The sequence below is a fragment of the Rhyacophila brunnea genome, unplaced genomic scaffold (genome assembly GCF_057557595.1).
Source record: "Rhyacophila brunnea isolate RB1 unplaced genomic scaffold, BYU_Rbru_1.0 scaffold_17, whole genome shotgun sequence".
Lineage (NCBI taxonomy): Eukaryota > Metazoa > Arthropoda > Insecta > Trichoptera > Rhyacophilidae > Rhyacophila > Rhyacophila brunnea.
In genome coordinates, this window is record NW_028232827.1 from 29,850,469 (window position 1) to 29,865,900 (window position 15,432).

Sequence of the window (15,432 nt, forward strand, 5' to 3'; positions counted from 1 at the left end):
GACACTTTTTAGTTATCTTCCAGTGGAGTGTCCTCGCTATTAGTTTATTGGATTACGAAATATTATTGTTTGAAGTGTTTGCTTATCTGTTATGTACCTAACTTCAAAAATAGAATATCTTATTTTGCCTTATGAATGTAGTTTTGTTCGTAATTTTTTTCTCTACATTACAGGCAAAATAGCATTTTTGGAGCTAAATCCATGAAATCACATTTTACGTAAGAAAATACAGGTCACTTGTGTATTTGTAAACTAATCTTCAATTAACATATAACCAAAAGGTAACATTTACACGATTTTGCCAGTCTATAGTGGTTACAAAAATAATGTTAGAAAAGGTTTACTATGTGTAATAATTTTTAAATGTGTAAATGCCTTTGTACAAAAAAAAGAAAATTTTGTTTATATGAAATATAAAAAAAATTTTTAATTACATTTCAATCTTTGGATAATAAGTCACAATGTCATATGCTCTGAATTTCATTTCAAAATATTTAAAAATAACCTCCATACGATTTTTTTCCACTCAAAAAAACTTAAAATGCGTTTTTCAAGGCAACAATATTATACCTACCTAGTATTTCATTAAAATAATTTGATATAATATTTAGTACACCTCGAATCAATTATTGTTAGGACCAGATTTACCGGTGCTCTGACTTCCTGCATGAATAGAGGACCCATGCTGACATGGGACCTCCAAATTTAAAGGTAACTTAAACGCTTGAAAAATATGAAAATACTGCTCTTACAATATTATAGAACTGTTTATTATAAAGAATGAATGTAGTAAATAACTTCATACTGCTGTAGTAAAATGGTCATCTAGTATTGACTGCAGAATAATTATTATTTTCCCTCGAAACATTTATGGTAGTTTTATGAGTATCGAGCGAGATGCACTGTCTTTCACAAACTAAAGAAATAATTACTGCCAAAAATTTGTAAGTTTCAAAATCATATTATGGAGTAATTGGAATTATAAGTTTGACATACCCTCTAAAATCAGGCATAGTTAGCACAAACAATGTTCCACAATAAAAATAAAATTTCAAAAACAAAATACACAGCACATCACTGAAAATGTCTGTCTCTAGGAGCGCATTAAATTATAATTATTCATGCCCATAGTTTCAGCAAAAAATGTGCCGGTATTACCATTACATAAAGAGAATATTTAAATGAACCATCACAAATAATATTATGAAAAAATTCATTTGTATAAAAAAATATAGTATAATTACATAAACAAGCTGTCATGTTTCAATTCCAATCCAATATTAATTTTGCAATGGACATCAAATCTGTCACACTTAAGTCTCATAAAATTCCCTTGTGAAATTCTTTATTTTTTTGACTATTGAAATTAATTCGACAAATAAAACTAGAGTTGTTTAGAAAATATGGTTTATTTCATAACAAATTACATTATTCAAGCCTTAACAATAGCTTTTCCGGTGTTTTCTCCACGCAGCATACCGACAAACGCCTCAAACATATTATCAAAACCATCAGTGACTGTTTCTCTGTATTTTAGCTTGCCTTCCTTGATCCACTTGTGGTTCTGTGTGATGCCCTCCCTCCATCTATCAGCCCATCTGCTGACGATGAAGCCCTCCATCCTCAACTCTTTGAAAACAAATGTCGGTTGGAGAATCGCAACTGAAAACAATACAAAAGTTAAGAAACAGTAAAATTATGCAAACTACTTTGAAATGGCATTTAGCAAGATGTATTGTATATAACTCAAATGTCAGGTTTGTTTGTCAGCATTATAGTATAATGAGATGTTGTGCGGGACTATACGGAGAATGAGATTCTAACAGCCCGGGAACTTATATTCGAGTGACCTCTCGATGAAATATTATTTGCTTATTTGTACAGTCAAAATAATAAATACTTTTCATTATAACTTAGTAAATAATTATATTGATAGAGTCAGCGACTAAAATGGCATTTGCGTCAATGGACATCGGTTTATATTTTGTATAATACCTAGTATAATATTTTATATATATTTTGATAGTTTGAGGTTATATGATTGTTATATAAAGTGGGTTTCAGTAGTTTCGTGTGCGAGGCATCAGTCATTGGTCAGTTTATGAGTTCCATCAGCAACCAGTTCGTCAGATTTTAGTTTCTCCATGAGCGAAATGCCTAACTGTTGCATATTCAAATAAGGCATTCGTGTCTTGATGCCTATGGTAAGGTAAGTGAAAGACAAAAAACAAAGTATTAAACATACCTTTTGGTAATTTACTAGCGTCATCATTGTAAGAAGAGATTGCTCCGCAGACTGCAATTCTACCGTATTTGTTCATCCGATTCAATACTATTGAGCTAATATCTCCTCCAACCTGTTAATATATTTATAATGAATAATTTTGTAAAACCTTATGCTGAGTACACACGCATGTTCTTACTCGATAGAACACGTTGACTTGGAAGCATGCTCGTCGTTGCGTCCACATGCTCGAGCAGCTCGACACAAGACGCTCAGTCAATGCGTCTCGAGCCATGGACGACGAGCGGATTTCTGTCGAACATCGAGCAAGAATTACGGCCTTTGAATCTTTTTCGCATCGAGCCGTTTGCTCGTTATTGAATAAAAAAGCATCGAGTTAGATGGTACACACGTTGAGACATGTTCGAATAAGCATAAAACCATCGAGCAAGAACGTGCATGGGTACTTAGCATTAGAAACACTTAAATTAGAAAAAATCCTTGAAAAGAAAGAACTGATTTAGATTCAAATCAGTTGATATATATAATAATATAATGAATGTCCTCTTCCCAGCAGATCAGCTTTATTTACTCGATTCAAAGAAAGCATAAGAGACTTAGTTGAGATGACTCGACGACATAAGATATTGACAATATTTGGACATCGTGACAATTGCTATCGTCGTGCTTGTAAAAATTCTATGAAACATTTGCAAGCTAAACCAAATATCGTACAATATCAACAGATTGTGCAATATCTTGGTTGTGTGTCCGTTCTATTGAAGGTTTGTGCAATATGTTGTACTAATCATAAGTTTGTTACACTGTATTATACAACTTGAGAAATACTGGTAACTTTGTAAGTATTATTGTGCAATATGTAATAGCAGACATGTCTAACTTCAAGTAGACTGTGATCAGCCACACTCTGCCATTGTCATTATTCAACTTGAACAAATGTATTATATTTGACTGAAGACACTGCAGCGTTACAAACAGCATCGCAAATACTCAATTGAAATGATAAGTTTCGGTCTACCTTTGGACACTCATTGCACTTAATATCAAACTATTTTCCTACCGTGCAAAGAGCCTACTGCACAACGGTAAGGGGACTACGCCTCAGTTTAATGAGAGGGATTCACATCATCTCGTAATACGACAACGTCACGGGGAGATGCTTAATTTGAAAACAACTATCAAGTAAGCTGGTTAAAGAAATATTACCAAATACCATATGGTGACGGTTTAACGCTCAGGCAAAATTTTCACAGGAGTGCCACTAAATCTGTAGGCGCCACAGATCTCCACGTAATTAAAACCACTGTTTGATAGTAGGTGTCGTGGAAATGCTCTAATTCTTATTAGATGGTGTGTGTGCCAATTTAAAGATTTTTTGTTCAGATAGCCAAAAATAAATAACAAAATATATGAGTAGGTAGTACCTACCTAACGAATTTGTAGAAAATTCGAAACTGAAAATGAAATGAAATGGCATTCTAACTCTGCTTAAGAGCGGCATTTTGCCTAGGGATGTCACTGAGTTTAGGTATGTATTTTATATAAGCTACTTGATTTTTGAATTCCACAGAACAGATTAATAAATAGAATTACGATAGGCTATTCCTGGGTTTTGAATGTGTGAGTGTCCTACGAAAATTAACCACACATTATAGACGTGCAATTGTGTGTTGCAACCTTCAAATACACCAATATTGAAAGAGCGTCGGTGGATAAAATGAAGCGGTTGTCAGAATTAACGACAAGCGTATTCTTCCACATTTGAAATCGATTGCCTGTTTCTCCACACCTGTTAGGTATTTCAGTTCCCTGTTGAATTTCATTAATTTTTACCGGAGTGAAAATGGCAATCGTCCAATTGTCCTAGCATCAAGATAACGCCAAATCATCGTAGACCCTTAATTTTAAGACACAGTATTTCTGTTTCTCGTGCCAGTGATTAACTGCAGTCATGTGAATGGATGAATCAATGAAAATACAATATATTGTAATAATTACATTGTCGAAATAGCAGTCAACTCCATTTGGAGCAGCCTCCTTCAGAGCCTGTGCAGGGTTGACTGTCTTGTAATTGAAGGCAAAGTCAAAACCGAGTTCATCCTTCAGCCATTTGCATTTTGCCTCCGAGCCGGCAAAACCGATAACGGTGCAGCCTGTCAAAGAATATTCCAAATTAGAAGGAAGACTGTTCAAAAGTATGGATAAAAACTATAGTATGGAGTCTAAACGGTGTCGGAACTACGAAAGAAACCCAGACCTATAAGGGGCCCTTTTTTAAATAAAGAAACATATCAGTAAGTATTATAACCTGTTTACACGTGCATGGATTTACTGTTGACTGAATTGTATGAATCAAACAAGTTTGGAAGCTTCTGAATTTTTATGTGACAGTAAGATTTTTTCTATCTGCGCCTACGCAGTAGAACGATAGTGGCGAACCTGCCGGCAAAAAAACGAATTTTCAGGTTGACCGATTTTCACTAGCTGTCAAATAGTTCAAACTAATACTATACAATGACAACATCGCGTCTCGCTCACTCTTAAAGAATGAATTGGAGAGACAGTCAGCACTTTAACGTGTAAACAGTTATTGTCATGATAGTTTAAAATAAGCACTATTGCCGCCAGTAAATCCATGCACGTGTACAGGCGCTATTATATATATTTTTTAAATTAAGTACATTCTAGGTTCATTAATATAATACAGTTTGTCGAAACATGCAAGACATTTTTCTTATTAATTTGTACCGTGCACAGCAACAAAGTTACTTGCTATGCAACTTTGTTTAGTATCTATGAAAAAAAAATTGTAGTTATGCAATATGTATCATATCTTTGTAAATTTTTAAGCAGTCAATTTATTATATCGTCACCGTTCAGGCAAAAGTCACCAACCCTAAAAACATAGTTTTGAGATATCGCAATTTGAAAGTTTGAAAATGCAGGAAAAATCAGATTTTAATGTTTTTAAGGTTTTATCTACATTAAATTATTTTCTCATGTCTTCTTGATAATTTCTTTAAGGTAATTTTACTTTTTGATGCTAATTAAAACATCTGGAAGGTTTTGAAGGAGGCAAGGTAGCTCAATTATGGTTTGGTGATTTTTGCTTGTTAATAATCTGAACAATGTTAGCCAAAAGAAGGATCAGTAAAACTCACCATCCATAGTATAGTGACCTTTGCTTGTATATTTATAACGAAGGATTTATTTTTTTTATATAGTCAATAATGTCTATTCACCTATAATGACTTTTGCTTGTTAAGATTTTATCGAAAGTCATTTAGTGAAAAACAAATAATTCGGATTTAAGCAAAATTTTACTAACTAATGTACCGTGGTGAGTTTCGCATCTTAAAGAACATAATTTTACGCTTCGGGTGACATACTCAACTCAAAACTGCCATTTTCAGGGTTGGTGACTTTTGCCTGAACGGTGACGAATTATATGGTTATCAAATTAGCACTATAGACTTGACAAAAAAAATAGCTGCTTCTCTACCAATATTGACATTTGTGTTCAGTATTTGTTTGGCAAATCATCATGGGAAGATACACAGTTGTGCAGCGTATACAAATTGTTAAAATGTATTACAAAAATAATGAATCTATTCGAGCTACGTTACAGGCAATACGTGAAATTTACAGTCAAAATAATTGACCTACGCAGTTTACTATTTGTAATTTAATTGGAAAATTCGAGACAAATGGTAATGTTTGTGATGTTAAGAATCCAACCCGTCAAAACCTAAAAGTACTGCTGAAAATATCGATGTTCAATTACACGTCATTCTCAAGAACTTGGGCTTTCTTATGGCACTACATGGAATATTCTTAATAAAGATTTGCATTTGAAGGCATATAAAATACAGTTAACATAAGAACGCTGAATGACCATTTGGTGCGTCGAAATTTTGCTGATTGGGCTTCAGAGCCATTGATATACAACTAGATGAGGAGTTCCCATACAAGTGTCATTTTAAAAATGTACCACAAAAGAAGATATTACGAATATCGTCTTATAATATTTCCTTGTAGGTATAATGCGTTAAGACCGTTAACATGGATTCCCGAATTTCACCTGTGTTGCCCTTGCTGTAAAACTAAATTTGCGTTCTTGGAATAGTGACCCTAAGGGTGCTGGAACCCAAAGCTTGCAAGCTACCAAAAATTCATGTCTGAGCGGACAGAGCAAGTCGTCATGCGCTGACTATTAGTTAGAGTAAGATGCAAGCTAGATCGGGCTTACTCATAATTATTGCCAGGTCGTTTTCGAGACAAATATTAAGTGAGCTTATATCGAGTTTAGTCCGCTGATATTAAAACAGTAAGTTTTAACAGTGGCCGAGTCGCTGAAAATAGGGCGTCATTTTAAGAAGCATATGATTCATCCAGTAGTATATCAATGTTCAGAGCAACTTAAAACAGACACATTATTAATGAAAAAATGATATCCAGTGATGAAACTCATTTTTGAACAAATGGCTTTGTAAATAAGCACAATTGTCGCATTTGGACAATGAAAACTCACATGCTAGTCTTGAAACACCTTTACATCTACAAAAATTAACGGTTTGGTGTGTTGTGTAATTGGACCGGAACATTACAGAAACATGATTACTTATTTTTTCTGGCATGAATTAGATGATTTTGATCTGGACAATATGTGGTAATAAAAAGACGGTGCAACATGCCATACAGCTCGTGACACAATCAAGTTATTGAGAGTTAAATTAAAAATATATATCTCTTATTTGATAACCCTATATTTAGTCTGAAGATGGGTTTATAACCCAGAACAAATGTCAATATAAATAACTGACATATAAAATTTGTGCTCTATGCCATTGATATGTGATATAAATTTATTGTTGATTACCTTTGATCTTGGCGATCTGACCGACATGAGCACCAACTGCTCCTGCTGCCCCGGTGATCACAACAGTTTCCGATGATTTAGGCTGGCAAAGCTCCAGGAAACCGAAGTAAGCTGTGTTTCTGCACATCGATAACAACTTACATTATTAATATCTATACCCTTACCATTATATCATCGTTCCCATTCATGGCACCTGCCATTTCACATAGCTATAATATATCTATCAGTGGCGAAGGGTGGAGGTAGGCTCTTAAGATACGCCATAAATAGTGCACACAAAACTTTGTCAGTCATACGTATGTTTTTTCATTGAAATAATACTACAATTTACAGATGTGTTGGTTAGTTTTAATCATAGATGTATTAAAAGTAGAGATAGGCATTGATTTGGCTTCCTCATAGAACTGAATGAAGCATGCCGACAACAGCCGATAACTCACGAGAAATGGCGACGCGATAAAAAAAATGCAGGGCATCACAGAGGATTTACTTTGGTCATTATAACGTACCCATATAATATAATGTTAACGTGGAGATTTTGCCGCAAATTGATTACCAACCTGTTTCACCATACTTGCCGGCTTCACCATACTTTCATATACCATGCCGCCCCTAGGTTTTAATAAATACAAAAAATACTTGTCTATTTAAAATATCTAAAATTATGCAATTAAATCATACATTACTTTGGATATTTTATATCTATTAAAATTTGGTGTGGGCAGGGCTCAATGAATTGAAAAAAATGAACCAACAATATGTGTAATAATATGTATTATTAATCCAACGAAAACAAATAAGTATGAGTGAAAAAGTGTACACAATTTTGTCGTATCACCCAAAGTACACCAAAACTATTATGGTTTCGTTTAGGCAGGGTTTAATTGATTTTTAAAAACTAACCAACACCATCTGTAAATTGTAGTCTTAGTTCAATAAAAACAAATACGTATGACTAATAAAGTTTAATGTGCACTATTTATGGCTGATCTTACCAGCCTACCTCCTTCCTTCGCTACTGATATTATATACCCAAAACCCTGCTATGTACCATCTTTTACACTGCATACAGCATTATAAAAACGCTACCATGCCATATTGGTTCTAGAATACATGAAGTTTAGTCAATCATTAGTGTTGACCGTATTTAAGGAATCCTTATTGATAATTATTTTGATAAAATACAATCAAAAATAAATAGTTATGTATAATATTATGTAGAGATAAACTAATATGACCGAAATATACCTGAGCAATATGATAATATTTTTATTATATGAGATAAGCTCAGTGTTTCGCAGAATATTGATTTATAAAATATTAGCAGATAAAAAATATGTTTACTTGAAAAATTTATATCACAATATATTTATCAGCCACATAATATATTCAACCGTGTTTAGTAAAAAGGGCGTAACCCTCACAGAACAAGTTTTACAGGAGGGGCAAAAATCGTTTTGTTGAGTATAATGGATCGTTTAGAGGATGTTAAATTATCAACATAGTTTTATATATATGATTAACTTTATTATTATCAACTTCATGAATAATAATATACAGAGTAATAGATTACATTTTGTTATGCGACCGTTACAATAGACCTTCGAGTACACACTGTTGTCACGCCGGACACCCAAGTGAACATAGAACTGTAATTAGTATTAATTAGTATTTAGCATTGGCGGACAGCCAGTGCCATAGTTAAACGTATTAATAATATTCTTAAATTATTACTTATAATATTTAGTTATGTTATTATATTAGACGGCTATATATCAACACGTTTTATGAATGATTTTGGTTTAATATTTTTTAAAAAATAGGCACATACATTGGGTGCATGATGATTGATGATTTGGTGTAATATCTTTTCAATCTAACAATAATAAAAGAAGTTATTATACAAAATTTATTAAAATCGAGTTTAAATGCTTTTTTCCTTAGATTAAAACTTAATTAAAGTTCAATTAAAACCTGGATTTAGATAATAATTTTGCATTTGCGGCATTTAGTTGTATACATTGTTAATATCTAATAAAAACACTTTTCTAAAAATGGAGGGTTACACCCTTTTTTCTAAACACAGTCGAATATATTATATATTAGTGTACACCAGTGGTGCGCACCATTTGTTGCCATTTTATTAAGAGAAAATATCTAAAGTGCCTAAAACAAACTAGAAGAAAGGACAAACAGTTGATTGTTATGACTTGTGATGGGTTTACTTGAATAAAATCTGTTTTTTAGTTACCCAGGCATTCCTAGTGCTCCAAGGCCAAGAGATGGCGGCAATTGCCCCATCTCTGGTAAGAGGTATTCGCTTGCGCTGGTTTCCGGATCCTTCTCTCCCCCGCTGATGGTGTAATCTCTCCATCCGAAGTTGCCGACTACATGCTGGCCCACCGGGAAATATTTGTTTTTACTTTCTATGATCCTGGAAAAAAATGAGAACTGTCATTTTTATCAAGGATGAGACGTAATATGACCACTACGGTTTGAGAGTATTTCTATGAGGATTGGTTGTAAGACAAACTCTCAATTTCTCCTCAGTGAAAAAATAAACATTGCCCATTCTGTCAATTTTCCTTTAAAATTTACTTCCATTTACACATGTGTATTTCACTCATCTAACTGAGGTTCAACTAAGGATTTCTATCATCAGTACAACAACTATTATAATATATCTTTGTTACTGCAAAGCAAATTCACCATGAGCCCATTTTTTGTCTTGTTCCACGATAAGTTCGATAACCCTTGGATCAATTCTGTATACAAGATAGTTTTCTAAATTAGCAAGTAACACTTAACATACGCATGTGCAATGCTAGTGACATTTTTTTATTACGTCACTTTGACCTTTTTTTTTTTTCGACTACGTCCGATCCTAATAGGATCATATGGGCCTCCACACAGTAGAGGTTTGTATTAACAGATTTTGTTTTTTACGAGAAATGGATGTCAGCCACTTGCTCAACCTATTAGGTCCATACCCTGACTCACACACAAATTGAAAAACAATATGTGTACTTGCCAGACCCAGGATTCGAACCTGGGACCCACGGCATGATAGTCCAACGCTTAAGCCGCGCGGCCACCGCCAACTTAGAAAAAGATGTCATCGAATAGGAATTATGTATACCTACATACACCCCGTTTACATGTGCATGGATTTACTGCTGACAGTACGTATTATCGCGGCCACAGCAAGAAAATGCATGTGTAAACATGTACTATCGTACAAGTTGCAAGATTGCATGCACTCAATTAATTAGTACTTGCATTACGGTGTGCATGTGTAGTAGAACGATAGTGGCGAACATGCCGGAAGAAATAGAAACTACGCTGTACAGAATATTTTGACGTTTACCGATTATCTACGAACCTGTCTGAATCTATCAAATAGCACCATAAATGACAACATGGCGTCTCGTTACGCTTGTGTTATGATGGAATAGCCCTGCTGATAGTTGACTTGCTGAAGATTTGTTTATTTCAACTTTTAAAACATTTTATTATTTTAGTTTTATCAGATCATTTTATCTATCTTCATCATTTGGTGCGTAAAAATTAAAAAGATTGTTCGAAAACATAATATACGATAATAATATATGTGATCAATCGATAATATACCTTGTTATTGATAATATAAATTGTTTGATTTGAGATTAAAAAGATAAATATTATTAACATACACGCAATTAATTGGAAGTATTTATAATGACCATGACACATCAAAAGAAACATCTAGGTTGCAATAAAAACATTAACACAATAATAATTTATTTTATAGTATAAACAGTCAATTCATAGCGGAAATGCATTGTATTATTAATTCACATAAAACGCAATTTAATTTTAATTGTCTGATAAGCGAGTTAAATGTTTTTGTCTTTTTTTAAATTAATTGAAAGGGTGGAGATAGGCTGTTAATATCCGACATAAATAGTGCACACTAAACTTTGACAGTCATATTTATTTGTTTTCATTGAACTAATAATACAATTTGCAGAGGGTGCTGGTTAGTTTTTAAAATTCAATTAAACCCTGCTTAAACTAAACTATAATAGTTCTGGTATGCTATGGGCGATTTGACAGAAATAGTTCATACCTTTTCAATCATTCTTATTTGTTTTCGTTGAATTAAGAATACATATTGATGGTGCTGGTTAGTTTTTTTTAAATTCACATAGCCCTGCCTAGACCAAATCATAATCGATAAAAAATATGCTTCTATCTATAAAATATCTAAAATTATCTATGGTTTAATGGCATAATTTTAGGTATTTTATAGATAAATGAACATTTTTTGACTATTATCTACTATGGCTTGGAATAGGCAGGGTTTAATAATTGAATTTTAAAAACTAATAAACACCATCTACACATTGTAGTCTTAGTTAAATGAAAACAAATACATTTGATTGACAGAGTTTATTGTGTACATTTATGTCAGATCTTAACAGCCTACCTCCACCCTACGCCACTGGTATAAATGTTTGTTGTATATTATTTACTAATTGAAAATGTCCCTCTGAGGCGGAGGAAACCCGTCCGGTTATATTTTAATAAAAGTGGAATTAGTATGATAAAATTGTGTTTATTTAAATTAATAATACAGTATTAATAATTATTGGTTGTACTCACTTTGCTACCTGTCCTCCGATCATATCAGTTCCCGCCGGATATCTTATCATGTAGGCTCTCATATAAGGATCAACGCTCAGAAATTCCGCCTTGCATAGATATTCTGAAACATCATAAAAATTATTCATATAGTGAAACCTCGCTTTTACGTTCCCAGAAATTCACGTTTTTTTGCTATTGCTACATCTGAAACATCAATTAAAATTATTAAAAATCTGGAATTGACAAGGAGCGGAAAGAAGATGAAATGGTAGAAGATAGGTACTACAGAGTACAATGTTTCGGAGATAGATGAAGATGGAGATAATAGAAGGTCGTTGTTGGGAGAGGAGAGTTTATTGATCGTTAAAAGAATACACAGAATACAATAATAAGGATTATAACGTGAGATTATAATCGCGGGTAATGATGTACTGGTGAGATCGGTGTGATTCGGATTGATTATATTAATGAACTGAGACTTCATTAGAGTGGAATGACGTTGACTATGTCGAGTGAAGGACTCGATGAGTTGAGTGAGGATTCCTACAGTATCCTTCCAATTTATACAAATGCAATAATGTATGTAATGTAATGCAAGAGATAACAGACCCTACTGATCTAGTTATGATTGAGGAAATGCTGACAAATACATATTATAGCTCTATTGTTTTGTTTTGACAACAAAACACAAGTGTGTCACTCATTTAATGCTGAGTGGTGTGAGTGCTACAATGTTATTGCAGTTACATGGACCTTGACTCCAGTGTGATGACATCAGACTTAATGGAAATGATAATATAGGTAGTGGATAGTCGTGTTCAAGAAAACTTATCCGATGAAGAAGATCGGTGAAGAAGAGGTCAGTTTTATGTAAACAAACTAAAAATATGCACCATACAAATTTGTATGATTACATTAATTTTTCCCCTTCAAAGATGTAAAATCGGGGTTTCACTGTAATATCAAATGCAATGAAATATAAGTACAACACCATTCTAAGCTGAGGCTGGCCAAATGTAGGTAATGTGAATATGGGATATTTTTGGTGGGAACTATTTAGAAACAGATTTAAGATCCAGTGGGTGTATACAGCAAAGCTATGGGAAGCTGGCATCACTTGGGAAGATTGGAGAGCAACAGGAATTCTTGGAGGCATTGTATGGTGTCCATATTCTCCAACTGAAGAACGGAAATGGACTAAGAAATAGAAAGATTTTTATTGCTTATATTTCGGATGGGCACTTCACTATTTTTCGAAACCTTTTGAGCATTTTCATGGAACTACCACTCGCAGAAATGTGTTTGGGAATCACTGGACTAGATAATTCTAAATGGTGGAAATCTAGAGGGAGAAGTTATATGAATGTAAGAATTTTTCTTTCTGAAGTCGATAGTATGGAAAAACTCGATACGTCAGTAATTCTCCTAATTAATTGGTCAGCAATGTAAAATAAAATACTTAATATAAGAAATACACTTGGTGAAATCTATATGGAACTAATTGAATTGTTGGAATATGTACCTACTTAAGGTGACGCATCAGTGAAACGCCAAATAATGTTCAACTGTACGCGCGACGAAAATGTGTACTTGCTTCGCATTCCTTGAGAGAACGTGGATTCGGACGCACGTCACTTTGCTGGGTGATGGCGACGGGCCAATTAATTCTAAAATCGTGTAAAGATGACTAAAAACTTTACCCATTTACTTTAAAAAGCAAACATGTCAATGAATATATTATTATTGATACTAATAGAATAATAAACAGAACATAAAATGGACGTATGTTGGATTTATATGAGAAATAATATTTCGTTTGACAGGCGTCATTTTCACCCGCGACCCGCAATCCGCACATCGCCTAGCAACGATCTTTTTAGACCGTGCCTCAACTAATGCATGGCCTTAAGTGAAAAATATTTTTATTTTGAATGAAAAATTAACAATACACCATTTATATACAACAATGGTAGGTACTTAAGTAACTAATTTTAATTAATTGTCCAACAAATAAGATTTTTTTTTAAATGTACCTATGGGGGTGAATTTGGGGTGTTGCGTACTTACCCCCTTCTTTCAATTCTGGAAGTTCCTCTTCGACGATCCTGAAGTCACTTTTTTTCGGTTCGCCCTGGAAATGTTTAGCCAGAACATATTTTCTTGCCGTGACCATCTTAGAAGCTGTTGTAAAATACCTGCTGATGCCGTTAACTAATCCAGACGCTCTGCGGTAACTCATGTTATAAGACGTATTATATCGTATTTAAATGGACAAAGTTCAACTCCCACTCCACCGGAAAGATGAAAAAATAGCACTGTGTTAAGAAAAAAAACAGCATTCTGTCGATTACGTATTCTGCCGCCTCATTGTGATTAGCACGCGATGTGTTATCGAAAACGCCTACGTAAAAGATAAATAAAATACATACACAGATATATACATGTATACATATATACATATATACATGTATCATAATATCGGATTCAAGTAGTTACGCGGCATAATTTTATTTACAATTACAAACGTCACACTGACAGATTGTTATTACACAGGTTATTACCAACTCAACAAAAAATATTAATTCAGAAAAAAAGCGATTGATAATTAGGTACCTATGTAAAGTTCATCTCAAGTAAATTTTCAATTATACCTACATTTATTTCTAAATTATGTATAATTTTTTAAGGAAAAACAATAATGATATAGGGTGGCTGCTATAATTATGGGACAGCATAAGCTATGGGACACATCAACTTTAAACTCCCAAAATAAGATTAGCTAAGCATTTCTGTAAGCGTGAAGGAGACAGATCTATTCTGTCATTTCCTCTTTATATGACTGCATTTGTATTTTTCCGTCGCTAGTTGGCTCTACTTACAAAATATAATAATTCTTAGATGAAGTCATCTCAAAATCGCAAAAACACGTGTTTGTACTATCACTTCCTTTAAGGACCAGTGATCTTTCGATGGCATTTTTTAATACAAGTTTTGTGAATTTCGGAAAGAAACTTCTCAGGGAAGTGCGAGGGACTACGAAATATCTATATACATTGAGATTTACTTATCATCTCGAAAAATAAACTAATGGTAAGTATGTCCAATTAGATTAGATTTTAATACTTTTTAGTATTTGGACAGCCTGTTCAATTACCTACTGTGTTTGCTTAAATTTATTTAATATTAATGAATTTCTGTGGACTTTAATGGTTCGTGCTTATTTATTATTAGCTTATTTACAAAATTTCAGTTGATTAGCTCTTTGCGTACAGTTATTGACCGGGTGTCCAATTACTATAACACTGTACTGTCCCATTACTAAAAAAAATTTTTTATTGTGTTTCAGATTCTACAACATGGGTTATTTATAATTTTTGTCATTAAATGTGTTTTATTTTTGTAAGTGTGAAAATTTAATTAAGTATGTATTTAGGTATAGCCTTCAAGATTTATTTTAGGCTAAGACTTTAGGTATCTAAATTAATCTATAATTTGATTTAAATGCTGTGTCCCATAACTGTACCACTGGCGTCCCATGACAATGTCAAAGGTGTCCCATTACTATGTTTTCTCACTTTTTTTCGAAGAATATAAATTTCAAATAAATGCTTTTGGTTATATTATTTTAACATGTATTTTCTTAAAATTCATTCAATTCTGCATCTTTACATATCAGATATGT

At 33.3% G+C, this 15,432-nt stretch overlaps 1 protein-coding gene across 1 annotated transcript; it reads right to left on the reverse strand.

Annotated features, from left to right (window-relative positions):
• Positions 1-1,390: 1,390 nt before the first annotated feature.
• Positions 1,391-14,121, reverse strand: LOC147073931 (prostaglandin reductase 1-like). The gene is made up of 7 exons (XM_085944617.1): positions 13,818-14,121; positions 11,769-11,871; positions 9,376-9,558; positions 7,125-7,243; positions 4,244-4,398; positions 2,246-2,357; positions 1,391-1,662 (listed from the first exon to the last, which is right to left on the reverse strand). Exons 1-7 carry the CDS (start codon positions 13,987-13,989, stop codon positions 1,433-1,435), a joined length of 1,074 nt encoding a protein of 357 aa, XP_085800743.1. The 5' UTR covers positions 13,990-14,121; the 3' UTR covers positions 1,391-1,432.
• Positions 14,122-15,432: the final 1,311 nt, after the last annotated feature.

Bases quoted from the DNA above. Each gene is read 5' to 3' on its own strand.
- LOC147073931 (XM_085944617.1), bottom strand. From the start codon at position 13,989: ATGAGTTACCGCAGAGCGTCTGGATTAGTTAACGGCATCAGCAGGTAT. The intron at 11,872-13,817 runs GTAAGTACGCAA...ATGATGTTTCAG, and splicing joins TCCAGAATTGAAAGAAGGGG to AATATCTATGCAAGGCGGAA. The intron at 9,559-11,768 runs GTGAGTACAACC...ATTTTTTTCCAG, and splicing joins ATCGGAGGACAGGTAGCAAA to GATCATAGAAAGTAAAAACA.